A 27,460-nucleotide genomic window follows, 5' to 3' on the forward strand; every position below is an offset into this window, starting at 1 on the left:
TTTCAACACTCTCATCACATGCCAACTCATTCTCTTTCCCTAGTTTCCTCTATTCCTCTCAGGGGTTTTCCTTGGATGGCTTCCTGCACGATACCATAGACTAAATCCTTCATAATGAAATGACAGTGACACTGTATAGAGGCAGAACTCTCGTAGTACAAGGTAAGGGTAGCTTATGAAAATTCACTTGTGTCTATTTAAAGTGAATTTCTCCTAGTATCCAAAGAGCTGAAAGTGACCAGCATGAGAAGAAATATTTGACAGCATACCAATTTAATGGAGATCCTAAATGTTAAAAAAGAAACAATCACAGCTAAGCATTGCTTGGAGAGGTCCGACTTCCTACAGAATAGATTTCTTGGGCTACATTACAAAGCCTCTACAAACAGAGCTCCTATGTCCTGTTTGCATGGTATCTTTAGATGTAAACTGGAGTTTCCAATGAATTACAGTGCCTTTTCAGTCTCACCTCTCCAGTCTGGGATGAACACTATGAAATACAGAAATGAAGAATAAAATAAAGAAGTAAAGCACCAAAGCTTACACAGGGCCTTGGACAACAAAAATGGAGTCAGTTGGTCCAAAATTTGGACCTAACATATAGCTCTTCTCCCTTCTTCCTCCTTACTGCACCTCTGGCAACCTTCCACTTGGACACTTTCAGGTCTGTTTTTCTGGAAGATTCTTTCCACATCCATATCCCTTGACAGGTAGAGGTAATGTGCCAGCCCTGAGCTAAGCTGGCTGAATGAATTTACTTCAGTGTTCTCAGCCTCGCTTGGGGTGCCTAGCCCAACTCAATCCTCTCTTCTCCTCTGCATCTTAGTCCTGGTTTCTTCTTGCCGGCGTCGCCAAGCAGCAATGATGGCTTCATCATCCATTTCTTGCTCTTCCTCCCTGTCAGTGCTTCTCCGATACTGGGACTGGCGTCCTGATGCAAACCTCCCTTCTTCTCTGTCTTCTGTTCTCTCTTTTTCCCCTTCTTCTTCAGACCTCGTGAAGCTCTGGGTGAATTTCCTCTTGGCTCCAAATTCTGAGAAGTCTGACTTGGATGACCCTTCTACATCTTCCCAGTCCCTGGGTCTAGTCCAATTTGGGCGCCGTGGCTCTGGGGATTCGTCCCCTTCAGATTGCTCCGGGGTCTTGCGGAAGAAGTAGGGCTCTGGGCTGTCTTCTCGGGAGCTTGAGGTCTCACTGAAGGTGGACCTGGAGAACTTGTGCATCTCTCTGCCCTCCCTGGTGGAGCAGGAAGAGAATCGCGAAGTACTTCTGACAGAGTTGCCCGTGGCCTCCTGGTAGTAGGAGGTGTCCTGTTCTTCTGACTGGGATTTGGAGAATTTGTAACTGGAGGATTTAGACTCAGTTTCCCGGAGCAGGGATGACCTGGTGTACTTCCCCCTGGAGCTTCCAGACCAATCACTCTGGGGAGGAGATTTCTCCTCTGTTTTGAGGCTACTGAGCCACTTGCTAATACTGCTATCCATGGCTTTCCCAGCCTTGCTGCCATTGCTAGGGCGATCGGAGATAGCCAGGGAGGAGGCGTCTGTTTCGGGCCTTTGGGAATTACTTCGGGAGGAATAGCGGAAGCTCCCTATGGCACTGTCTGTGTCCTCATCAGGGTTATCCACAACATCCTCCTCCTCTTCCTTTACCTTCTTCTTCTTGAAAAGGGAGCTACGTTTGTTGTCTGAGGCCAGCTTTTCCATTTTGTACTCGGACATCTTCTCCCTCAACTCCATTTGCATCTCCTTCTCTTTCCTGCCCAGCTCTTTTAGGTCCACATTGTCAGCAAAGAGACTGTAGATGGGCTTGCTGGTCCCCCTCGCTTTGCTTCCGCTTCCGTCAGCTCTGGAGCTCAGGGTCGTGTTGGAGGACAGCACAGACTGCATGTCAGAGCTCCGTCTAGCCTGGCTCTGAGGCAGCAGGCAGCCACCCAGGGAGGAGCTGCTCTGGCCACTGAGCATGGAGACCTGGTCATCCCCCAGGCAGCTGGCTGCGGGTGTGGCCTTCATGCTGGCCACGGATGGAGAACGGGAAAGCAGCAGCATTTCATTTTGCTTCTGAGCAAGGGTCTCCTGGACGACATTGGCAATCCAGTTCTGGATACTGGCCATAGAGATGGTGTCTCCGGGCCCCACTGACAAGTTAGGAAGTGATGTGGTAGGATTAGAGCATCCCCCTACATTGCTTGTAGCCTGGGAGTGGTGGCTCTGGGCACTGAGTACTGAAGCCGTGTCCCCATCAGCACTGACGGAAGGTGCTGCAGACCAGAACACAGACAGGGGAATGCTCCTGCTGGCCGTAGAGCTGTCTGCCTCCCAGCTCCCCATGGACTGGCTCTCTTCCAGCGTCTGTCTGCTCCTCTCCAGCAGCTCCAGCCTCCTTTGTCTCTTCTTGGCCAAAGCAGTATCCTCTCCTTTGCTCATCTCCACCACCTCCTCCTTGTTCTCACTGCCCACTTTCTCTGATGCTTCAGCTTCCAGGCCTGGTAGGCAGTCAGATTGACATCGGAGAGCGAAGTCTCCGCTCCTGCTTCCTCTGTTCCAAGCTCACTGCTGCCATCTCCTGCCTCTGAGTCCTTCTTGTGGAATCCGAACTGTATTCTCTTGATCTTCCACCTCTCCAGGGCGGTGAGCTTGTCCTTGTTCCTGCTACAGAAGTTGTAGAAGGAGCTGGCCTCAGAGGACACACTTTCCTCATCATCCTCTCGTGCCCTGTCCCCTGCCTGGGAGCTGCTGTCCATCTCCTCCCTGGTGCTCTTGGAGTGATACCTTCGGGAAGCTTCCTTTTCAATCTCCAGCAGCCTCTCGTTCCACATGTCCCATGTGCTCTCAGAGGACACTGAGTCCGAGCGGCGTCTGCCACCTCGGCTCTGGCTGCTCTTCTCCAGCTGCTGCTTCAGGATCTGGATGTCCTGGCTGCGCACGCTGCTCTTGGAGGAACTGCACTCGCTCAGGGTGTGCCTGCGCCTTCTGCCCTGGAAGGAGGAGCCCGCCCTGCCCTCCTCCTCTTCCTCCTCCTCCCGACTCCACTGCTGGTGCCCTTCCGCTTGGTACCTCTCATTTCGGCTCTGCCACTCCTGGATGATCCTCTCCACGTCCTCCTCCCCAGAGTCCTCCCCATCCTGGGCAGAGGCAGCAGAGCGCCCGCCCTCTCCGCCCTGCTTGGCCTTGTGGGTGGGGAGGCCCTGCCCCTTCCTCCACTCCTCATATAACTTCTCCTCCTCTTCATCAATGAGGGTGAGAGGCTTGGAGGCCTGGCTGGACTTGCCCAGGGAGGAGCAGCTCAGGTGGCTGGTGGCATCGTCCTCCTCCTCCACCATCAGTGAGTGCACTCTGGCACCCAGAGTGCTCCCGGCATCCTCGCCCTCGTCCGTGCCATCCTCCTCTTCCCGCTCCTCCATCAGCTTGTCATTGAGCTCCCGCAGCTGCTTCAGGAAGCCGTCGTTGGGGTAGATGGGCCTTTTCCTGCGCACAGTCATCAAGGCCTCAAGGACAGCCATGCTGTGGAAGATCATCAGGTAGGCAACCACCAGCACTGCTGACCGGCTGATGCCCATTTCGCTGCTGACCAGGACTTTCCCTGAAAATCGAACATGAAAGACAACGATGCAGTTACAATGGCGGCCTCTAAAGTGCCATTCCTAAGCTGTGGGCCTGGAGTGCTGTGCTTGATGTGTGCTTATGTTGCTCTTGGTGTGTTCACTTATGCTTATGTTACCAGGGGTGGACATCACTATCTCAAATCACGGATGTCCCCATACAGCAGTCCCTCTGTCCTTACTTCTGAGACACTTCCTCTCTGCCACCTTTTCAATCAGGGGGAGAGAAATCAAAGTATAGAGGTAGAGGGGAAAGATTAGAGAGGGAGAGAAAACTTGACGTTTCCCTTCAAGTTCAATCTCTGCTGGATACGTCCAGTGCGGCTGAGTGGCTCACCTATGCACAGATGCACATGCTAGATTTCATAATGGGCTGCTCACTTTTGGGAAAAAAAATCCATATAACAGGACAAAGTATAACACTGAAACAGATATTCTGGAATGGATAATGTATACTTTGATTTAAACCAGACTAATGATGCAAATGTCCTTGAGAAGATATTCTTCTATGAACATATTCTTCTATGTTTCCGATTTTCCTTTTTTGACTATTCTGAGTCTGTCCATCATTATATAGACATCTTTTCATATATTCCCTTCGTGTTCTAGCCACTCTCTTCCAAGGGAAATATGGAATTTATAATTTTTTTCCTCCTGAAATTATTTCCAGGTTGGACCAAGATAATTCAGGTTTGGATTGACTCATATAGAATAGGGTGGGACCCTCACTACTCTTGTTCTAGACACCTGGCCTTCATGTCTGCCATCTGTGCTGGTTTTTCATTACTATAATGAAGTACTTGAGTCAAGCTACTTTGTAAAGAAAATAATTTTATTTTGGCTTAGAACTCTGGAGATTCTTATGATATCCTTCTTGGCAGAGACCAGAGACAGTGTAGAGCATCACACGGTGAGACTGTGTGTGTGTGTGTGTGTGTGTGTGTGTGTGTGTGTGTGTGTGTGTGTGTTCCCTCTTTTTCTATTCTCAAAAAGCTATCAGGATCCATCTTGAGTGCTCCACTCCATAAGCAACAGACATTCTGGAGTCAATAATGAATACTTAGATATAAACCAGACCTCTTATGCAAATGTCCTTAAGAAGATCATTGTCCTAATTCTCTTTGCTGTTGTTTTTTCCTCACCTCCCAAAGGCCTCACCTGTAAATACCATATGTGGATTAAGTTCCCACCCCTTAATTGCTCACAAAGGAGATAAAATTTCAACACCAGAAGTCTTGTGGATTAGATTTCAAACCATGTCCAAATCATGGTATCATGTAAGTTTATAATTTGAGTGAATGTTACATAATGAACTCAAATCATTCTGTGTATGAACTGAAATCTATAAAACTTAAAAAACTTGCTTTTAGTCATGACTCTCTTATAGAATTTTTTAAACATAAAGACAACTACAAATTTCTGTTTATATTTTTGGTAGATATGGTTTGTTCTTACATGCTACAGAAGCTTTTGCAAACCTTGACTCTCCCATTCAGCAGATCAGTTATTCATAGGCCTCTCCTTCTGCTTTGCATCCCTCATAAATGTGACAGACATGCCTTCTGTATCTTCATTCTAATGGCTGTTTAAAATTCAGACAAAGACCCCTGGAGACCTTCCCCTTGGCTGTCATCAATCTATTTGCCAACAGTCTTTGGAGATGCTTGCTAAACTGGCAAGAGTCCTATTTAATACTATGAGATGGGAGGTGACTCTTTTATTATATCTTGGCACCAGTTAAGGCCATGTCTTTGACACACAGGAGGTCAGAGATTGACCTGGGGTCCAGGAATGCTATTATTGCCAAGAGCCAGCAGCCACTAGAGGGAGGTAAGAGAGCACAATTAAAGCAATGAAAACAGTTACCTCAAGATTTCCCTGCCTTATCCCCTCCCGCTTTCAGCTCAGGGCCCCTCTGCCTTTACCAAGGACTTCCTCTTAGCCAGCTGACAGGCCCACAATCTACTGCTTCCTTTGATAGACCAGTTTACTTGATGGGGCTTTGGGACACCAGCATACTTGTTAAGGCTGTCAAATTCTTACTTAGTCTGACAGAGAGAAACCAAGTTGGGGGTGTTACATATTTCTTTGCTGTGTTCTTCCTGGTCTTCCACTGAGGAGCTCCATGAAATAGTCTGAGAGTTAATGAAGGACTCTGGGGAGTGTCCATTCATTTTAAGCAAACCAGTGGCAGAATGTTCTCTTTTCTCTGTTAACACAGGGCTCAAGCTGTTGGTGTACAAAACTGAACAACTTCCAGAGAGTACCCTTCATGTTGAAGTAAAATATATATGAGAAAAGATTTCCAGCACTAAAATGGCTTGAAGAAGACAATCTTCTTCTAATTTGGAGTCACCATCAGGGCTGATGGGAATGCAGGAAATGCAAGGGGTGGAAGAGTGCTGGAGGGGTGAGATGACTGCTTCTCAGCTTCCCTTTGATTTCCATGTGCATTTGTGCTGGATGCTCCTGATTCAAAATTTTCCTTTACTCCAGAAGTTACTCCCACCTCTCCTCCCAGGGAAACAAGTATTTGTCTGGAAACCACCCCATTTGTCATGTTGACAGAAATTTAAGTCAGACCTAGGACCAGAGTCTGCTCAAAGAACTCACCAGAAAATTGGGAAATGAGACCAAGGCAGGTAATTAGCTAATGTCAGGCCTTCCTTTGCTGCCTGAAGCAGAGCTAGAAAGATGGAAACTCCAATGCAGATTGTGCAGGGCCAGGCTGGGGACCACATTTCTGTCTTGTATAAAGGCCTTTGAGATCATTTAATGCTTGCTAGCCTCAGAGAAAATCTTGAATAATATATCATGGCAAAGCCAAGAGATCTTCTGTGGGTGTCAACTTCCCCGGTGGAGAAAATGTAAACAATAATAATCCCCCACTGGGGGAAACTGGCAGTGCCTGCTATTCCTTCCTTTTCCCTCCTGGTTAAAATCACACCCCCAACCAGTAGAGGAAAACACAGTAGGGAAGACTCAGGTGATTTCCTGCCATGTTCACAACTTTTTCGCAATGGAGTACAACCTACTCCATATTGTGGGGACTCCCACGATAACAATGCATTGGCTACAGGGAGAGGGAGGCACAGTGGAACTGAGAGCCACAGTGCAAAGAGCAGATGTCTTCTGGGAGCACTGCTGAGACAGAATGAGAATGAGAGTGGGGACTCCTTTCCACCAATGAATGCCTCAGGCCAGGGAGGAGCTAAGCCCTTCCCCATCAGACCCTGGTGCCCACCTTTGCACCCAAGTGGGCATTCTTGAGACTAAGTTGGAGCTTTCATTAAACTAGAGACAGGAAACTTTCTGTTTTGGAAGCCTTGGTCCTGACCAACTGACTACCCCTCCACCTTTGGACAAAGCTCCCCCCTTCCACCCTCCAGCCAGCTTGCTGACCTGAGCGCTCCCTTGTTCCTGCCTCAGAGATCTGTCTCTCCCGGGTTGCAATGGGTGACATGAGGGTGATGGTTGCACTTTATTTGCAGCTCTGGCCTCCTTTACTGCAGGGGGTTACTAGTGCCCACCTAGGCTTAGAGAAAAGAAACAGGGTCCCTTGCCAGATATTGGACACATTGGATAGCTAGCTGACCACTCAGACACAATATCTTAATGTACCTTGCACTTAACTGTTATCCAGTATGCTTTCCTTCTTTCCTTCTCTCCCTCCTTCCCTTCCATGTTACTACATCACTACACTGTAAGATTGCCTGAACCTCTCAGCATAGTGCCTAGAGTAGTGCCTGGCACTTTAGGCCTCACTAATCATTTACTGAGTCACTTTTGATCATGCTTTTCTTTCTCCTTTTCTTACAGACAACTGTCTAAATAGATTCCTTTCAGATAGTCAAGAGGTTTTCCTAAAATTCCCCACCTTGCTTCCCCCTGCAGTGTAACCCCAGAAGCCTGGAGCCAGCAGGGTCCCCTTACCTCTATAGGTCAGCAGAGCTTCATCAAGGAACTCAGCAGCCTTCCGGAAATGCTGGGAGATGTCCACCTCTGGGAAATCATCCACCTCCACACCCAAGTACTGGATCTCCAGACCAGTGTAGAATTCAGGGCCAGTATAAACACCAGTGCCATGTGCAGCATTAAGGATATGTGTGATACCCAGCCTCTTCAGCCTCCCTTTGTTCACAGCTACACTCCTGGGGCAAAGGAACATGTTTGCCAGAGTGAGAATTAGGAAAGTACATTGGCATTGTGGTGGGAATCCTGTTTCTGAGTTGGGAGGGCACAGCTAGGCTAGGGCCTGCTACTATGCCTTTGGAAGTTGGCAGCTCATTGCAAGTAACTTGAAGCTACCCTAAGACAGAGAAAAGAGACCCAGAACTATCCAGGGAAGGACAGGTTAAAAAGGAGAACAAGACTGATGTAGAAGGAAACTTTTGGATGCCTGAATAACCTCTAGTTTAAAGCCCCTTGAAATTGTACAAGAGGTGTTTTCTTTTCTATTTGTCTTGTTTGTTCATTTATCTGTCTTCGGTGGGGGGGAGTAAGGAGGGACACAGAAATGGAAGGACAAAGGGTGAATAAATGCAGTAGTGGTATTCAGTAGACACTATGTTGAAAATGAACCATACAACTTGTGGGTGGGGATGAGAGGGAAAAACTAGGAGAAAGCAAGGGAAGGGATGACATTGTCAAGAAAGAAATATACTCATTTCCTGACATATGAAATGGTAACCTCTTTGCATACTACCTTTATAGTAACAATTAAAAAATACTAACCCTATTTTGAAACTAACTTAACTAAGTAATATAAATACAAGCCAGAAGACTATAGCATTAAAAAAAAAAGAAAATGTACTTTCATCAGTGCACAGAAGCAACAGGTCAAAATAATAAAATTAGGTGTTTTTTACATTATCACATGCTGTTTTTCAAAAAATCCCTCCATGTGCATTATTTTATCCTATGAATAAATGTACAACCTATTTTTATTCCCATTTGAAGAACATAAAGATGAATACAAGAGCTTTAAAACTATGAAAGGATTTTTTTTTAAAGGCTGAGTAAAAACCATTTCAGGACTTGCAGGGCATTGCTCAAGTGGTAGAGAAGGGCTGGGAACATGGCCTAGTGGTAGAGAACTTGTCTAGCATGCATGAAGCCCTGGGTTCAATTCCTCAGCACGACATAAACAGAAAAGGCCAGAAGTGGCGTTGTGGCTTAAGCGGTAGAGTGCTAGCCTTGAGCAAAAGGAAGCCAGGGACAGTGCTCAGGCCCTGAGATTAGTCCCCAGGACTGGCAAACAAAAACAAAAAAACAAGTCAAGTGGTAGAGAGCTTGCTTAGCAAGCACAAGACCTTGGGCTCAAATCCCCATACTGCCAGGAAACAAACAAACACAGAAACCAACCCATGGGGATGGAACCCAAATATCTAAAGCTCTATTGATGAGTGAACTACATCCCGATGCCAGAGCTAGTGTTTCGATTTCTAGTCCAGGGCTCATTTTGCTGCCTCTGAATAAGTCAAGCTCAATTTGAAGAAGCCCTGAGGTTTGAGCAGCCCTAGAAGAAGTGGAGATCTTTAGTTGGGGATAGTTGGAGCTGCTTGGTAACCACATAGAGAATGCGTCTAATCTGTAGATCAACTTAAAAAATCACTTAGGACTTGATGCCAACCTCTGGAAGGAACCAGGTTCTAGGCAGTTGGTTACTCTTGATGGGGTAAACTGCCAATGTCCAAAGCCTTTTTCCCTACTGTCTGCCTTGGACTCCATTTCCTCTTGCACTTCTGGGTATATGGGTAATTACATTGGGAGGATATCTCAGTAAGTAGTCAATGGATCAGCAAAAAGTACTATCATAAATCAATCTGCTGGTCTTGCACTGGCAAAACCCTGAAGAAATAGAATATGAGAGCTAGTAAAGCACACTTCTGAGTATGACAGGGAAAGACCAGAAATGATTAGGTCATGAGAGCTCTAACCTATCCAATGGTATCATTCATTGATGGGTCCAAAATCTGAATAGACTATTGGGTGGTGGAACTGTGGAAGTGGGGCCTGTTTAGAGGAAGTTGGTCACCAAGGGTGTGTTCTTGTGACTATTATGCCCTGTCTCTTCTTGTGACTCTTCTGTCCTGCTTCTTGGCTTCCATGGGTTGAATAGCTCTGTTCCATCAACTTCTCCCTGACACAACCGATTAAAAACTCTGAAATTGTAAGTCACAGTAAATCTCAGGTTTGGGCACAGTGGCACATGCATGTAATCCCAGCTACTCCAGAAGCAGAGATTAAGAGGAACACAGTTTGAGGACAGCCTGGGAAAAAGTGAGACTCAGTCTTAATAAGCTGGGCATGGTGGTGTACGTCTGAGATCCTAGCTATGCAGGAGACATCAGTAGCAGGATTATTGAGACTGACCTAGGGCAAAAATATGACACCATAACCTAAAAAATGAATTAAAAAAAACCAAAAAGAGGAACTAGAGGGGCGGTATGTGGCCTCAGTGGTACAGTAACTGCCTAGCAAGTGGAAAGCCCTGAGTTTAAACCTAAGTACTAAATGAACAAACATATTCTCTCAAGTCACAGCAATGCAAAAGTGGAAAAGCCTCTTACACACACACACGTGCATGCACACACACATCTTTATGTATCACTTCACTAACACCACACTGTACATATATACAGTATGCTTTTGTCATCTGATTTTTCCTTACTGGATCATGCACATTTCATATGTTGGCAGCTATATATGGACATCAGTATGTCCAGTGGCTCTTAGTGTTCTGTTACATGGAGTTATAGATGGTGGAGTTGCCAAGAGTCTGTGTCAGGAAGAGAGGTCCAGAGAAACACCTGGAGAGGGAAGGCTGTGCTGGACAGTCTGCTGAGAGGGCAGAGGAGGAGTATTCATGTTACCTGGGAACCTGTGCACTGGTAGATGGGAAGCCTTTCTCCAGGCAGCCTCTCCTAAATGGACTGAAATAGAGAGGCCTTTGTGAAGTGTAAGGGAATTTCACCTCCTTGAGGCACTAAACGGAGAGGTGAGACAAAGGGGCGTGGCTCACCATGGTCACACTCACTTCTCAGCTATGAAGATGTTGGGCCACACCTCATCAACCTCGTTCCTAGGAGCCTCTTGACGGTCCTGCACCAGGGCCCGCTGCAGGTCCAGCACGCAGGGGGTATTGTAGAGGCTGGTGTCGTCCATCTTCTCCCTGACACGGTTGTACAGATCCTCCACCAGCAGCTGCTCGGCTGACTCCAGCATGCCAGGACAATAGGTGTCTGTTCTGAGCCCTCGAGGCTTGAGTTCTAGATAGGAGACAGGCAACATTTGCAACACTGTTAGGAACAACACTGCATTTCCTCTCTCATGAGAGAGTTTGCTTTTGAGTCCACTGTTTGCCAGAACTCTGGGCATTGACTGCATGCCCAAAGGCTCTGCCAGGAAGAGCTTCAGGAGGACCTGAGTGCCCACTGCCTTAACCTTGGTAGTCAGGAACAGTAGCAGGTAAGTGTGGGGGAAGATAATTCAAACTAATTTCCCTTAGTCCTTGGTCTAAAGCTGGATGATCAGATTTTAGACCCAAGTCTTTGAATACTGGGTATATGTGTGACTCATAGCTCTTATAGTGCCCAGTATGAAGTGGCCACTCACAAATATTTGCCACATGAATAAATGCTGTTCTTTCATAATGTACACTCTATTGCACATGGAATACAAATAACCCTGATAAAAGTAAAACTTTTTAGCAATCATCTAGGTAATATTACCTTCTGATATATATTTAATTTACTTATTAATTGTACTTATTGTCTTGTTCTCTGCTCTGGAGCCTTAGTACTTATGATTCTCAGCCTTCCAGCTTGCAGACAGTTCAGATTATCAGCCATGACCTCCCCAGCCAACCTCAACCCAGAATCTAGGGTTTTTTAGAATAGCTCAGGGGGCTGGGAATGTGGCTTAGTGGCAGAGTGCTTGCCTAGCATGCATGAACCCCTAGATTCGATTCCTCAGTACCATAGAAACAGAAAAAGCCAAAAGTAAAGCTGTGGCTCAAGGCTCAAGTGGTAGAGTGCTAACCTTAAGCAAAAGAAGCTTAGGGACAGTGTCCAGGCCCTGAGTTCAAGCCCCAGGACTGGCAAAAATAAACAAACAAATAAATAAAAATAATATAGTCCAGATTCTAAATAAACTCAAATTTCAACAGATCCACATCTTAGGGACCTTTGTCTTCTCTTTTTCATACACTTGCTCACAATTTATCAAATTAAAAGGAATGTGGGGGAAGGTAAGATGTTTCCTTTCTCTTCGTAGGTAATAATAGGGGCAAGCAGAAAAAAAACAAAACAAAAAAACTTCCCTTTTACTCAGTAGCCAACAATACTGACTAGAGAGAAAGCAAAAAGAAGAATTCTCTGTGTCAGCTATACCCAGCACCATCTCCTCCCAGGATGGGCTGTCTCTGGGCAGGGAGGGGTAGAATGTGAACAGCTACATTTGGCTGAACTTGGCTCCAGCCTTCAGGGAATAATTTGGCAGGTGTCTGAAAACTGTTTGTTGTTCAAGGCCTGGGAATCCTGAGCCTCCTGATTCTGCCCAGGGCTGAGGATTCCATTCCTAAAAGCATCAGATCTCAACTCTAAATTGTCTCTGATCTCTGTTTCAAAAGCAGAAAGAAGGCCTTGCAATTCCAGCACTCTATTTTGTTTAAAAATAGATGAAGTGTTCCTATTTTCTCTACCACCCAGTTTTCTCACCTGGCTCCCTTGGGGTCCCATGACCCAAGTGTAAAAAGCCCTTCCTCTGCATAGATATCTTTCCTTATGTGTACACCATAGAACTCCCTCGCCGCTCATGAAGAGACACATCACTGTCCTCTTCTGCTGATGGAATAGTTGGTTGTTTTGATTTCTTCTCTTTTCAGCTTAAAAATAAATGTCCCTTATCCACACTGGGGGCTGCTGGTTTCTCTGGGTCTCTGGTTCACAGCTCAGCTGTATTAGGGTCTGGCTCCCTGCCTGTACCTGTTCTTTGATTTAGCTCTCCTAGCTGAGCTTTCTTCAGGAAAAAGTAGAGCTAGCACTTCTCTCCCCTGCCCTCTCCCAGACGGGGCACATGCAGAATTTCAGGGGAATGAGGGTCAGCTAGTTTTACCTTTCTGATCACCGTGTTGGAAAAAAAGGAGTCTTTTCTATCAAAGTATGTTGCATAAAAGTTCTTGCTTTGGCTTAGTGGTTTGGTGGTTATAGAAAAGGGGAACTACATTGGGATAAGGAGAGCTCTTTGAAATGTAACTTTATGTCTTAAACTGTGTTTTTTTTGCCCCCCAAGATGGAAATAAGACACATCACAGATTGTTTTAGAAATAGTAGAGGGCATGGGTACATTTTGAGATTACTTGTGTAATGTCAATCTTTTTTTGTCTTTTAGTGGTCACTTCATGTAAATTACATTTTACCCTCTTCAAACTAGTGAAAAGCAGATTAGAAACCTGAGCTCAACCAGTCTGAGCAGTGGGGTTGGGCCTGCTGTGTTAGGGATAAATATTTTATTTTTAATTTAATTAATTAATTAATTTTTTTGGCCAGTCCTGGGCCTTGAACTCAGGGCCTGAGCACTGTCCCTGGCTTCCTTTTGCTCAAGGCTAGCATTCTGCCACTTGAGCCACAGCGCCCCCTCTGGCCATTTTCTATATATGTGGTGCTGAGGAATCAAACCTAGGGCTTCATGTATACCAGGCAAGGACTCTTGCCACTAGGCCATATTCCTAGCTCAAGAGAGCAGCCTGCCTGCTCCGTGTGGTTGCTTGCCAGATTTTTGGCTGATGGCACACCTTTTTGCAGAAGTAAATTTTGCCTTGCCAAGACAATTCTTCATTTTCATGTCTATCGCTGTGACCCCCATTGCTCTTGGAGGGCCTATTTATAACAACCACTAAACTAGTAATATTTTCAAGTATCATCTGATACGTTTTGCTTTCTAAGGTATTTTGTAACCAGGTATTTGCTACATTCTCAGCATGGTAACAAGCCCAAAGCATAAATCATGATCTTGGTTAAGTTCTGTGCATGCATATCCATGCCTTTCTGAGGCAAAATGTACATAGTCTCTAAGGTCTGATTACTAAAAATCAAATAACCTTTTCTTATGGTACATTGAATAAAGGTCCTAGATCTGTGATACTTCTCCTATGGAGAGTTAGGTTAATGTAATAAAAGGAATGGAATAAATAATAAATAAATAATGGAATAAAAGGGCATTGCTCATCTTTTGGTTTTAATGTAGACTTTTGAGTGTTCACAGCATTCTGTAGACTTGAAAGGGAAACTTTGAAACACATAAGATGGTGTTATAGTTCAAAAATTTGGACTTTTACTTGTCAAGAATCAAAGCCTACAGTGAAATCCCCCACATTACATAGTTAATATGCACTAATAAGGAAAACAACAACAACAACAGGGCCACGTATGGTGGTTTCCACGTATAATCCCCTACTCAGGAAGGAGAATTTAATTTTAGTATCTTTGCTGCCTAAGTGAGCTAGGAAGCAGAGTTTTGTCAACAAATCCTGAATGGGAAGCCCCAGGGGAAGATTGGACTGACTCCCACCCTGACCATGCACTAGAGAATTGTCTACACTGAGCGGGACATTTCCACCACTGCCCCCTACAAGTGGAGGAGGTAGGTTTGGCAGAACTGCCTTTGTCAGATAAGCTCTTCTTGAAGTGAAAGCAGAAATGTAGTAGCACATGCATACATTCCAAGGGGGCCCCATGCTGGCACCTCCATACCTTCCAGCAGCTGCCCTCCCACCGTGCTAGCAGCTGCATGTGCTCACCAGCCCCTCCCTGCTCCTGCCCCACTCCCAGACGTGGACTCCATTACCTTCATTGATGATCTGTTTGGCTGCAACTGCTGAGGAGAGGTGAATGGGCTCCATGAAAATGCTTTCTGTTTCTGCATCTGAGACCATGGAGAACCTGAGGAAAGAGGACGTGTGGTGTGTGTGAGATGAGCTGGAAGCACTGAAAGGAAGGCATTCTTAGCAGAGGAGCCTGCTTTGGATTTTAGCCACAACTGGAGAACAGTGAAAAATAACAGGAAACCCTTCCAAAGTTTAGGAAACCTGGGAATGCAGGGGTAGAACCTGCTTATCTTGTTTCCTACCCATGTTGGCACTGGGCGTCTGTGACAGTGTCGAATGATTTGGGAAGATAACTAGGTTGTGGAGAAAAAAGGGTGTGTCTGCTGTTTGAGGGCCCACCCTGATAGGGCTTGACTTTCTTTCAAGTCCTGCTGTTATTCCTTTGTTCTTCTTTTCTCCCATTCCTCTGCTCTCAGTACTGGAGAATGCCTCTAACTGTGCCTCTCCCAGAGTTCTGCTGGACTGGGATGTTGGAGGGTGCCACCATTCTCTCCATTCTTCACATCTTCTCTATGCTTATATAGAATGGACTCATAATAAAGGACCTGCTCTCAGATAGGTTTGGATGCTGAGCACAGACATGCAGGTTTAGGCTGATGTGGGGATACAATAAACTGTCAAGGATAAATGTCAAGGCTAGTCCCCCAAAGGAACTCAGTGGAGGTACTAAAAGGGACTATTTTTGTAGCCTAGATAGTCGTCACATTCTTCATCTTTCTGATCTTAGTTAGATCATCTTCTTTAGGGAAATCTTCTCTGGTTTTACACCATAAAGCATTCTTTAATGACACCCTCATCAGATGTAATTTTATACTTATTTATTAAATATTTTGACAAATAGCTGTCTCCTATACTAGACCACACACTCTCTGAGGGTAAGCATTATGAATGGTCTTGTATAGGTCATTGTGTTGCTAGAACCTAACACCTAATAGATATTTTCTGACTCACAGACTGATTGAATTTGTTCTCTGTAGCACTATATTTAAGGGAATGTGGCAGTTACTACAACGTGCAACAAGATTTATCAGGTATTTGCTACATTCTCAGCATGGTAACAAGCCCAAAGCAAAAATCAAGATCTTGGCTAAGTTGTGTGCATGTGTATCTCTGCCTCTCTGAGGCAAAATGTACACAGTCTCTAAAGTCTGATTACTAAAAATCAAGCAACTTTTTCTTATAGCACATTAAATAAAGGTTTTGGATCTGTGATATTCCTCCCACAGACAGCTAGGTTAATGTAGGTTTCTCTCTAAGAAAAGCCTGTATAAACATTCTGCGGTCTCTGTGACTGCTCTGATTGATGGAATATGGCAAAAAGGAGGCCAGACCAGTTTCTGAACCTAGGTCTCTAAAAAAATTCTTTTCCACTAACACGCAATAATTGTACATATTTATGGAGCACACTGTGACAATTCAGTACATGTATACACGTATGCATCAAGTCAGAGTGATTAGCATTTTATTTTACCTTATCTTTTGCTATATTTGGAAACTTCAAGCTCTTCTTTATTAGTTCTTCATAATCTATTAATAGGTTATTGTCAACTATTATGACTCTAATAGACTATCAGAACATTTAAACATTTTGTCTCATTAAACTTGCCTTTTAGTATCCATTATTCAACTTCCCTTTAGGCCCTCTCTCTCCTACCCTTCCTGCCATCCAGTTATTACCATTCTACCCTCTTCTATTTTGTGACAGAATTTTATAAGCTTCTACATACAAGAGAGAACATTTCACTTAACGTAATGTCCTTTAGTTCCATCCATTTTGTTGTGACAGAATCCCATTCTTTTTATTGTGGAATAATATTCCATTTAGAATATATATCACATTTTTCTTATCTATTTATCCATTGATAGAAACCTCAGTTGCTTCCATATCTTTTTTTTTGCCAGTCCTGGCCCTGGGACTCAGGGCCTGAGCATGGTCCCTGGCTTCTTTTTGCTCAAGGCTAGCACTCTGCCACTTGAGCCACAGCGCCACTTCTGGCCATTTTCTGTATATGTGGTGCTGGGGAATTGAACCCAGGGCTTCATGTATACAAGGCAAGCACTCTTGCCACTAGGCCATATTCCCAGCCCCTCCATATCTTTATTGTAGTAAATAGTGCTACAATAAATATGGGAGCAAGGGTCCCCATCCTAGACGCCCCCCCCCTTTCTCTGTCCATCTCTCTCTTGAGACATGACCTTTGTATTAGCCCAGGCTGACCCAGAACTTGTGATTTTCTTGTCTCTACTCCCTGAGGGCTGAAATTACATACCCAGTGCAAGCATCTCTTTGATATATTGATTTCATTTCTTTGTTATATTTTTCCAGAAGTGGGATTGCTGGATGATATAACAAATCTATCTGTGGTCTTTTGAGGAACTTCTACAGTATTTTTCTAATGACTGTACTAATTTACAACTCCATCTCTGCATTTTCACTAGCTTTTGTCTTAAAATTTTTCTTTTGATAATAGTTATCTGACTTGGGTAAGAGAATATCTCATTCAAGTTTGGGTTTTGTTTCCTGCAACCTGACTGAATTCATATTAGTTCTGACAGTCTTTTTTTTTTGGCCAGTCCTGGGCCTTGGACTCAGGGCCTGAGCACTGTCCCTGGCTTCTTCCCGCTCAAGGCTAGCACTCTGCCACTTGAGCCACAGCGCCGCTTCTGGCCGTTTTCTGCATATGTGGTGCTGGGGAATCAAACCTAGGGCCTCGTGTATCCGAGGCAGGCACTCTTGCCACTAGGCTATATCCCCAGTCCCTGACAGTCTTTTAATAGAACCTTTCGTTTAAAAAAATATATATATATAATAAAATCATATCATCTGTACAAAGAGATAATTTGACTTCTTCCCTTCTTATTACTACATTATTTATTTCACTCTGTTGCCTAATTTTTCTAGTACTACTTTCTAGTACCAATTTCTAGTACTATGCTGAGAAAGAATGGATGAGAGTATACATGCTTGTTCAGGTCATAAAGGACATGAGGACAATCACAGAGGACAATAACAATGTTTGACATGATAATTGCTTGGTACACAACATATCATATACAGACTCAGCTGTGTTGAAATATCTTTCTTATACCTAATTTCTTCAGAATTTTCATCATGAATGGCTGTTGAGTTTTATTGAACTCTTTTTCTGCATTTATTGAGAGTATTGAATGACTTGTCTTTCCTTTTACTGATCCAATGTACTATATTATGTCAAACTATTCTTGAATCTCTGGGATAAATCACTCTTGATCATGGTATATGATATTTTTTTCATGTACTGTTGAGTTAATTTTGCTTTTTTTTTGGCCAGTCCTGGGCCTTGGACTCAGGGCCTGAGCACTGTCCCTGGCTTCTTCCCACTCAAGGCTAGCACTCTGCCACCTAAGCCACAGCGCCCCTTCTGACTGTTTTCCATATATGTGGTGCTGGGGAATCGAACCCAGAGCTTCATGTGTAGAAGGCAAGCGCTCTTGCCACTAGGCCATATTCCCAGCCCCATTTCGATATTTTTTTTTAAAAGAAGTTTTGCATCTATGTTCATAAGGCATATGGGTTTTTAATTTTCTCCTTTGTGGTGCTTACCTAGCTTGTCTATCAGGGTAATATTGGACAAGTAAAATGAGTTTAGAAGGGCTTCTCCTTTCAGTTTTTATAAAAATAGTTCAAGAAGGGTTGATGCTAGTTCTTTTGGTTTTTTTTTTTTTTTTGCCAGTCCTGGGCCTTGGACTCAGGGCCTGAGCACTGTCCCTGGCTTCTTCCCGCTCAAGGATAGCACTCTGCCACTTGAGCCACAGCGCCGCTTCTGGCCGTTTTCTGTATATGTGGTGCTGGGGAATTGAACCTAGGGCCTCGTGTATCCGAGGCAGGCACTCTTGCTGCTAGGCTATATCCCCAGCCCTGATGCTAGTTCTTTTTAAAAGCAGGGTAGAATTAAGCAATGAAACTACCCATTCTTGATTTTTTAAAATTAGGACTTTATTACTGACTTATGCTCATTATTACTATTAATCTATTTAAAGTTTCTGTCTTTATGAGTCAATTTTGGCAGGATATATTTGTGCAGACATCTATCCATTTCCTCTAGGGTTTCAAACATTTTTGGTGTATAGTCATAAAAATCTCCAATGATCCTTTGTATTTCTGTGGTATTAATCTTAATGTCTCCTTTTTCATCTTTGATTTTATTTATTTTTGTACATAGTCCCTCAAACCTACCTAACTCTGCTTGGGACCATAGGACTGCAGAATTCCCCAGCCTCTAAAACTGTGTGTGTGTGTGTGTGTGTGTGTGTGTGTGTGTGTGTGTGTGTGTGTGTGTGTGTGTTTCCAATATGGACCACTGGGCCTTCTTATTTACATTTTTGCATTGTGAGAAGAATTTCCTCAGTTCAGTTGGTCCAGACTGAGCAGTTCGATTGCTCCAGCCATGAGGTAATTGCTGCTAGACTCTTTGTTCCCTTCTTTGCCAGGCTGTCTGGAGTCTCCATTCTCCACAATTCTTTGTTCCATCCACACTGCATACAAGTACTCTCTCTTGAATATTTTAGCCAAATCACAGCTGTTTATTTTTGGGGTTTGATTCTTCTAGGGTAAGATGGGGAAGTGTCTCATGTATGTACTCAGCCATCTTGCCAAACTCCCCTCTCTGGCTCTTGGCACTCTTCCTGGAAGTCCTGAGCTGTGGTACAAAGGGTCTGACTTCCCCCAGACTATCAATATGGAAAGCACATTGGTTCATAGTCACTGTGAAGTTCCCAGCTCCCACCCAATCTGCCAGCCAGACACGGGTAGGAGCCTCTCATAGGTGAGCCACCATCCTTTCTGACCACCCCAGTTGATGCCACATGAAACAGAGATCAAATTGCCCAATGAAGTGCTGTCAAAACCATGTCCACTTAAGTTTTGACCAAAATCCCAATTCAAGGAAAAACAAGAAAAATGAAATTATTGTCTTAAATCATGAAGTTTTAGGGCAATTTAAGCATGAATAGATAATATGTGCAGTGTTATTCTGAGGGCTAAGAAGTAAGTTTTGAGCTAATGCTATGATATTGTTCTCTCTAATAATGATAGTAAAACCAAGGAAAGATAAACAGAGCCAGCTACATATAGTGTGGATGTGAAGTAATGGCAAAATAATCTCAACATAGGTGAACAAGTCCTGCCTCTCTCTCTACTAGACCTTGTGGATATTCTGAGCTCAGGGTTCATGGCAGTTTTGCTTTTCAGATATGCATGCTTCATACAGCTAAAGCCAGCATTTCAATTTTATATTAATGTGAGTCATATTTACATGTAAACAATATTTATTGAGGAGTTTCCCTTATTTTTATTAATTATATTTATTCTGTTCCTAATAAAATATTATTTTGTTTGCTGAAAGTCAGTGTCATATAAAATGAGATTTGGGACAAAACAAATTCATGCTAAGGATGTTTTGTATTACTGCAAGGATTCTAAGGGCTTCATCTTTGAATAGCCCTTCATTTCTCTTACAGGGTCAGCCTTCTTTGTTCCTCTGTGGGCTTTGCATTCTGAAAAGGCATTCTCACATCCATAATCAGTGCTCTGAGCAACTGACATGGACTAAACATAGACCAAAGAAGCGCCCTCACGTGTCAGGTGTGCAGAAAGGCCCACAGGAACTCAGCAGGTGGTGGTGCCAGGATCATCGAGCTGGCTGCCCTTTGTTATGTCACATTCCCCAAACATGTGAACTTCAGATTGTGAAGATTTGGTTTTAAGTGACATTATACAGAAACTGAGAATTTATCCCACCTGTACCTAAACTCTGAGCATGTGGAGTTCATAGGGGAGATAGTGCAATAAAAATTTGACAACAGGAATGAGTGAGTAGCATCTTTCCTTCTCTAGGGTGTCAGGATTGAAGTTTAGCTAATGAGTGAGGGAATCAGGGTAGGTAGATGTGAACACCCCATCCAGTACACTTTGGAGAAGACAGTAGCTTTATAATTGGGAAGCAAGGAAGGTGAAAAACAGATTTCCTCCCTAGTCCTACAATGTCAGTGTCTTTGGCTGCGTAGTGTTACAAAAAATGACACATAGGACATAGAATACAAATATTTTTATGAGTCAATTGCCTTGAGGGGAGACATAAATCTAATAATCATAGAGCTATTTTGCCCCAGACATGGTTTATTAAGTCTAATAAGGAGGAGTGTATATAGGAACTACGAGGACCCTTATTTTCTGCAGAGAAACAGGATTGTAGAAAAGGAGGAAGGAGGGAGAGACCTGAACAGCAAGCCTATTGATATTTGCAAGGTCAGAGAAATGGCAGATCTAAAGGTTTTGATTTATGGCCACATCTGTGCCCAACCAGTATTTCTGAGATGGAGTGAGATGACACGTACACTCTTATTAGAAAGCAGTAAGGCTGGCTGTTCAAGAAAGACAGTCAGGGAAAAAAGAGGATGTAGGATCGATAGATACCTCATCACAGGACCAGGAAGCAGCCGCTAAAATGCCTGGAGGGTGAATTGAAAGAAAAACAATAAAGGGCATTTTGATGGACTTCCTAACCAAGACTAGGAGACCATGAGACTTTCTTTAAACCTGTGTTTTTCAAAATTGCAGACAGTGACCTATTAGTACATAATAAAACCAATTCAATGAGCTTTGTCCTGTGTCTGGAATAGGAAGAAAAAGAGGGAGGGATAAGGGAGGGATAGAGGAAGGAAGAAGGAAGGAAAGAAGAAAGGAAAGGAAGCACCATCAATTGTAAGGATAAGCATAGTTTGGGAAATGTTTAAAAATTGCTATATACCGGTACATGCCCTGCAAACTGATATACAAATGGCATGTCCTACTGCAGATCACCATCAGTAAAGTTTGACAGTTGTCTTTTCATTGAAAGAAAGATTATAGCTTCCTTCATTTGGGCTGGCTTGAATCATAGTTCTTGGAAATGCAGTGGACTGATTGGGAGACACCTCAGAAGCCTATGCTGGTAATAGTTTCCACCTCAGACTTTGCAATGACAGTAGGAAGAACTGTCCTGTGAAATGGCATCACATTTGCCTTCCTTGAAGGTTTCTGACAAAGACTGGCTGATGTGTGATATGCTTCTGGAAACCAGATGTTAAGGAGTAAATACAAACCAAGAGGAACCAGAAGAGTGCACTGGCACTCATGGGAACCCAGAGAAAATATATTCTGGAAGTGAAACTGGAATGCCCAGCCCTTGTCATCTGTGAGTCTGTGTGGGGGTGAGGGGGAGTTGGGGGAGTGGGGGTGTTGGTATTGGGACTTGAACTCAGGGCCTGGACACTGTCCCCTAGCTTTTTCACTCAAGACTGATTGACACTCTACCACTTGAGCCATGTCTCCACTTTCAGCTTTTTGATGGTTAATTGAAGATAAGAGTCACAGACTTACCTTCCCAAGGCAGGGTTTGAACTGCAATCCTCAGATCTCAGCCTCCTGAGTAAGATTGCAGACACAAACCACTGGTACTAGGCTTGCAAGTGAGTCATTCAGGTTAAGTCTTGTTTTGCCTAAGAAATCCTGGCTGCTAAAAGAGTTTAGGGTTTAATACCACCATGACTTCTCTATTCAGGAATGCTTTTTTCCCATGCATTGCTGGTTAACATCAGCCTGTGATATCCCCTTTCAGCAGCCCCTCCCACATTTTCTTTGCTAGCTGTCACTATTTTCCTTCTCCAACCAATTATCTGAGAATCCCACTCACACCCAAGGAATAGAACAATAATAAGATGAATGTTCCCTAAGGCAGGAGTTCAAAAATATATACTGGACTTAGCTCATCTAGTTTAGGATTAATTAGACAGCTCATCATGTTGTTTAGATTTCTGTATTAGCTGCTAAGACATTCCAGTGTTCTCCTGTGACACACACATGTACTGTACTTACTTCTATTCAGAATGAGGAGTGAGCCCTTCTGGGTCATAGGACAGATAAATGTTCAGCGTTGAGAGACATACGGTACCATTGTTTCTAATAATTGTGCCAATTTCCACGCTCACTGACAACAAATGAGAGTTCTGGTGGTTTCACATCCTCATTAATTTTGCTATCATCCATCATTAATTTTAGATATTTGGGTGATTGTGCAATATCATTGAATAGTAGTTTAAAATAAATTTTTGTTACTTATTTTTCTGCTTTTTAATTGATTTCTATATTAATTTTCCTATGGCCAGAGAAACTCTTTGTATATGTATGGCCCAGTACATAGTCTATTATTTTGGTAAGTATTCCATGTACCCACTATAAAGATTTATATCCTGCCATTGTTGGGCATGAGGTCTATAAATGCCAGGTGAGTTAATTTTATTTTTTGTTTTATTCAGATTTTAGAATCTGGATATGTAAAATCACTGTACTTCTGTCTTGTTCTTTTGAACAAAACTCTTCAAATTTAACAACCCTTCTTTGAGAAAGCCCAAAGTGGCCCTGAGGAAGAAATTACATGGAAGGACAATCTTGGGAGTTCTGGACAACAGCCCCTGTGACTCACAACATGGACTGTCAATCATGTGAAGATACCTCTGTGATACCAGCCCTCAGTTGTTGAGTCACTCTCCTACTTGGAGTTGGCCCCTGCCTTGAAACCCTTCCAGTTAAGACTCCAGACACAGTATAGCAAAGACAAGCTAACCCCACAGTGCCTCATCGAGGTAACCTAGTTATGAACATAATAAATGGTTGACATAAAGTGTCACCACATTTTGAACTTATGAGCAGTAATGACTGGAAGAGTGTAATGTGTGTTTTCTATTCTTTGTTAACCTTTGTGAGTGCTTATTTTAAAGGCATATCTCTTGTAAACAGCATCTCAAATTTAATATACTTACTCATATGTTAGAGTTTAAATCTACCATTCTACTTTTTCTTTGCTATTTGTTATGGCTCTTTTTTTCTTTCCTTCTTTTAGATCGACTATATTTTATGATTGCATTATATAGCTATGATTAGCCATGTACTAGTTACATGTTCTGTGCAAATCGTATTTAACACTATAAGTTACAACATACATCTTAAACATGCATGTGTTTTCCTACCCTTTCAGACACCCTTTTCAGTTAACTGTCATTAACCTAACAAAAGATGTTTCAGTTAACTGTCATTAACCTAACAAAAGATGTTTAATTACTTAGGGTTGTAAAACATCTCTGGAAGAACTAGAACTTTTAAAGTCTTTTTCCCTCCCCTGGAATTTGAACTCAGGGCCTGGGTGCTGGGTGCAAAAAACTCAAGGATAGCTATTTACCAGTTGAGCAACAGCTCTATATCTGGCCTTTTGATGATTAATTAGGGATGAGTCCCACATACTTTCCTGCCCAGGCTGGCTTTGAACCATGATCCTCAAACCTCAGCCTCCTGAGTAGCTAGGAGTACAGGCATGAACCATTGGCACCTAGTCTTTAAAGAGTCTTCGGTAGTTCATACTTGTACTCCTAGCTGCTTAGAAGCCTAGAATGAAAGGAGTGCAGTGTGAAGCCAACCCTAGCAGAAGAGCTTTCAAGAACCCCCTCTGAGAGCTGGGCACAGTGGTGCATACCTATCATCGTAGCTTTGTGGAAAGCAGAGACTGGGAAGATAATAGTTCTAGGCCAGCTCAGTCAGAGAAGTCCATGAAACTCCATCTCAACAGAAGGATCAGGGTGTGATGACTCATGCCTGTTATCCCAGTACAATGCCAAGCCTAAAATAAGAGGATCATGGCCCAGTTACCTGCCTGGTGAAGAAACCAGACCTGGCTGGCTTGAACATGGTTGTCTAAAATGCAGTGGACTGACTGGGAGATACCTCAAAAGCCTATATGATTGTAATAATGTATACCTCAGACCATAGGAAGAGATAACCAGTGCATAAACAGGCCAGAGTTATGATTGAGTGGTATGAGCACTTGCCTAGCTAGCATGAGGCCCTGAGTTCAAATCACAGTACTTCAAAAAAACAAAAACAAAAAACGGGCAGTGGGTGCTTTAATCCTTAAAATAGCCTTGAGCCTCTGGGTTTCCATGAGTAGGATGTAGTCTGTCTCAGTTTTCAGGGAAATCCTGCTCCCTCTCCCCTCTTCACTGTGGCTGTGGAATGGACAAGAAAGAGGCCCAGAGGGGTGAGCTAGAGGCCAAGGAGGATGACAGCCAAGAGAGATCCTTCTAGAGAGCCACATCATGGTTAAGTCTAGGCTTCCCAACATTGGGAACAGACATGCTCAGCAGTGATATGATAGGCATTATCTCCCATTCCTCCTTTGGTTGGGTGAGAGCTTTTACCCTGAACAGACCAGGAGGTGTTGCATTTGGGCCCCAGAAAAAGAGGAGGTACACCTGCTGGAAAACCTGGCTTTGAGCTACAATGCAGCCGTTACACAGCAACTTTAGAAACCATGCTTTAAATTGGTGAACCCACAGGACGGAGGAGCCTCAGTTCTAGAGTCTGATCAGATACCTTTCTCAGAATTTACATGAGAAAGTATAACAACTAGCATGACTCCAAGTTAGTTATACACAGGACTGTTATACCATACACAAATCTACAAATCCAGGAGAGTACAGGAAGGGAGGGACATACTTTAAATCTCTCAATCCTGACCGATTTTCTAAGTGGGAATGTAATGATGAGTTTAAAGGCAAAGTCTCTAAACTTCATGGGGGTGAAGTGCCTGACTCATTAATGATAAGTCCCTGCCCTTGTTTCTAACTCAATCCAGTGAGGAAGCTTCCCCCCCCCCCCCCCCCCCAGTCCAGGAGCTTGGACTCAGGGCCTGAGCACTGTCCCTGGCTTCTTTTTGCTCAAGACTAGCACTCTACCAATTGAGCCACAGCGCCACTCTGTGGCGCTGAGGAATCGAACCCAGGGCTTCCTGCATATGAGGCAAGCACTCTTGCCACTAGGCCATATTCCCAGCTCCATGAGGAAGCTTTTCAACTCTGAAGCAGGAGCCAGTGAGAACTGGCCCCACTGAGTCAAACGAGGGAGACAAGTCGAGCAGAGCCATCATGTGGTTCCCTGAGATATTGTTGTTGACTTTCCTTCCCTTTTGTTATTGATAAGGAGGTACAGGCTCAAGAATGTCAGTGATTCTTCCTATCAGTTTGGAGACACAGCTATGATTAGAAGTCAGGTCTCTGTTAATAGCTACAGCAGAGGAATGGGGATAGGTGTATACATTGTTGCTTTCTCACAATATTATTTTAGCAGACAATAAGAATTAAATTTCTTTAGGCTCTTAGGTTTTCTTGAATATCTAGGCAAATTGGTCACCCTACATCATTCTACATTCTCAAATGCTTTTAATGAAAGTTTTAAATTGCTTGTCATAAAATGAAAGAGACTCTCCACTTGATATTTATCTTACCCTGGGTATTCTGTCACTTGCCCCCTTCCCACAGGCAGTTTGCAAAAAACAAAACAGCTTGATTGTGACTGCAAAATGATCTTAGTGTAAGGCCCTGTACAATGGCCCGTGTGGGTGCTTTTCTTCCTGATCGCTTCTCTTAGACTTTCTGGCTTGCCATTCTCACATTCAACCCCAATCCCAGTGAATCAAGCATACACAGAGGTACATCTGACAACTTCCTAGCATCCTTCTAGTTTTGAGAGAGCAGCAGCATCTTTAGGAAGTCTCCTTTGGCCCCTCTAAATCTACTTGTTTCCTTCCCCAACTCACTGTACTGTATACCCAGCAGAGCTCAACATTCAGCAACCAGTCTGTTTGCGTGTTTGCCTCCTTGAGAACAATAGTGTTGGCTGAGTAAGTGTGGATAGATGGTGGCTGTGACCCACTCCTCACCATGCTCCCAGCCCCCTCCCTGGCCATGCCCACAGGCATGAATGGAACTCTGCACTGTACACTTACTGACTGGGGGAAGGGCTACGGAGATAGTGGGCCTGCACTGCCCTCACATCAGCCTCATCCTCCTCGCTTGGAACCACCTGCTCCTCCTCTGGGTCTCCGCCGGTCGCCATGACAGCTTCTCAGCCTCTGTCAGTTTGGCAGGAGAAAAGGTGGTTAGGAAGGTGGGTTCCATAGGCTTCTTGGGGAAGATGGTATGTTGGCAGTGTTACTGTGGTAGAGCCAGGAATGAGGAGGTAATCACTTGCTAACCTCCCAGCAAGTAAAGGATCCACAGTCCAACCTGACCCAACTATTGTTAACAGGACACCAAAACACCCCACTGTACTCAAGGACAACTGGACTGTTTTCATGGATGCTAGCAAAAAAGCAGTGAGGGGAACCGAACATTTGAGTAAATATAGCTGAAGTGGTTAAAGCAAAAAAGCAGTGAGGGGAACCGAACATTTGAGTAAATATAGCTGAAGTGGTTAAAAAGCTCAATCCTCTAGACTGGAAACGTTTTCTACTGAAATCACAGGATGTGCTTCTCAGTCCTCTATGCACATACACACATGCACATGCACACATACACACACACATACACACACACACACACACACACCACACCACACCACACCAATGTATACACCTTTTGTTTCTGCTCAAGGAAGCAGGGGCCTTCTGTAGCAATTCTAATGAAGGCCATGACTATCAAGGACTATGGCTCAGGTGCCTTCTGGAAACCCGAAGGCCCCAGCAGCCAGTCCCAGACAGCATGGCTGCTCCTTGACATTCAGATCAGAGCTGCTGCCCCTTTGTTTGCAAGCCAAGGCTTACCAGGACAGATTAAGATAAAGCATACTTACCACTGACTGCCTGTGTTCACACGAGAGCCCCGAGGATGTGGATAAAATGGCCAGAAACTCCGACCAGCTAGAGGGGACAGACAGCTCTCCTCTCTTCAGGGCTTCTTCTCAAAGGGGCAGGACAGCTGTTAGGAAACCTTAGCCTCTCTCTAAATTTAGCCTTTGGCCCCACAGGCTGGCAGGTCTCTGGGAGAAAGGAATGCAGAACCCAGCCTGAACGCAGGCTCACTTAACTCTTTCCCTCCTGTCTGGTTCTTTGGACACTGACTATTAG

At 44.0% G+C, this 27,460-nt stretch overlaps 1 protein-coding gene across 1 annotated transcript; it reads right to left on the reverse strand.

The window, feature by feature from the left end:
- Positions 1-260: 260 nt before the first annotated feature.
- Styxl2 (serine/threonine/tyrosine interacting like 2) lies at positions 261-27,313 on the reverse strand. Its single transcript, XM_048357825.1, is given in 7 exon segments — positions 261-2,464; positions 2,467-3,582; positions 7,535-7,752; positions 10,641-10,872; positions 14,450-14,544; positions 26,342-26,467; positions 27,187-27,313. Coding segments are annotated over 6 exon segments (3,438 nt in total). The 5' UTR covers positions 26,452-26,467; positions 27,187-27,313; the 3' UTR covers positions 261-797.
- Positions 27,314-27,460: the final 147 nt, after the last annotated feature.

The sequence above is a fragment of the Perognathus longimembris genome, chromosome 11 (assembly GCF_023159225.1).
Source record: "Perognathus longimembris pacificus isolate PPM17 chromosome 11, ASM2315922v1, whole genome shotgun sequence".
In the NCBI taxonomy this organism is placed as follows: Eukaryota; Metazoa; Chordata; class Mammalia; order Rodentia; family Heteromyidae; genus Perognathus; species Perognathus longimembris.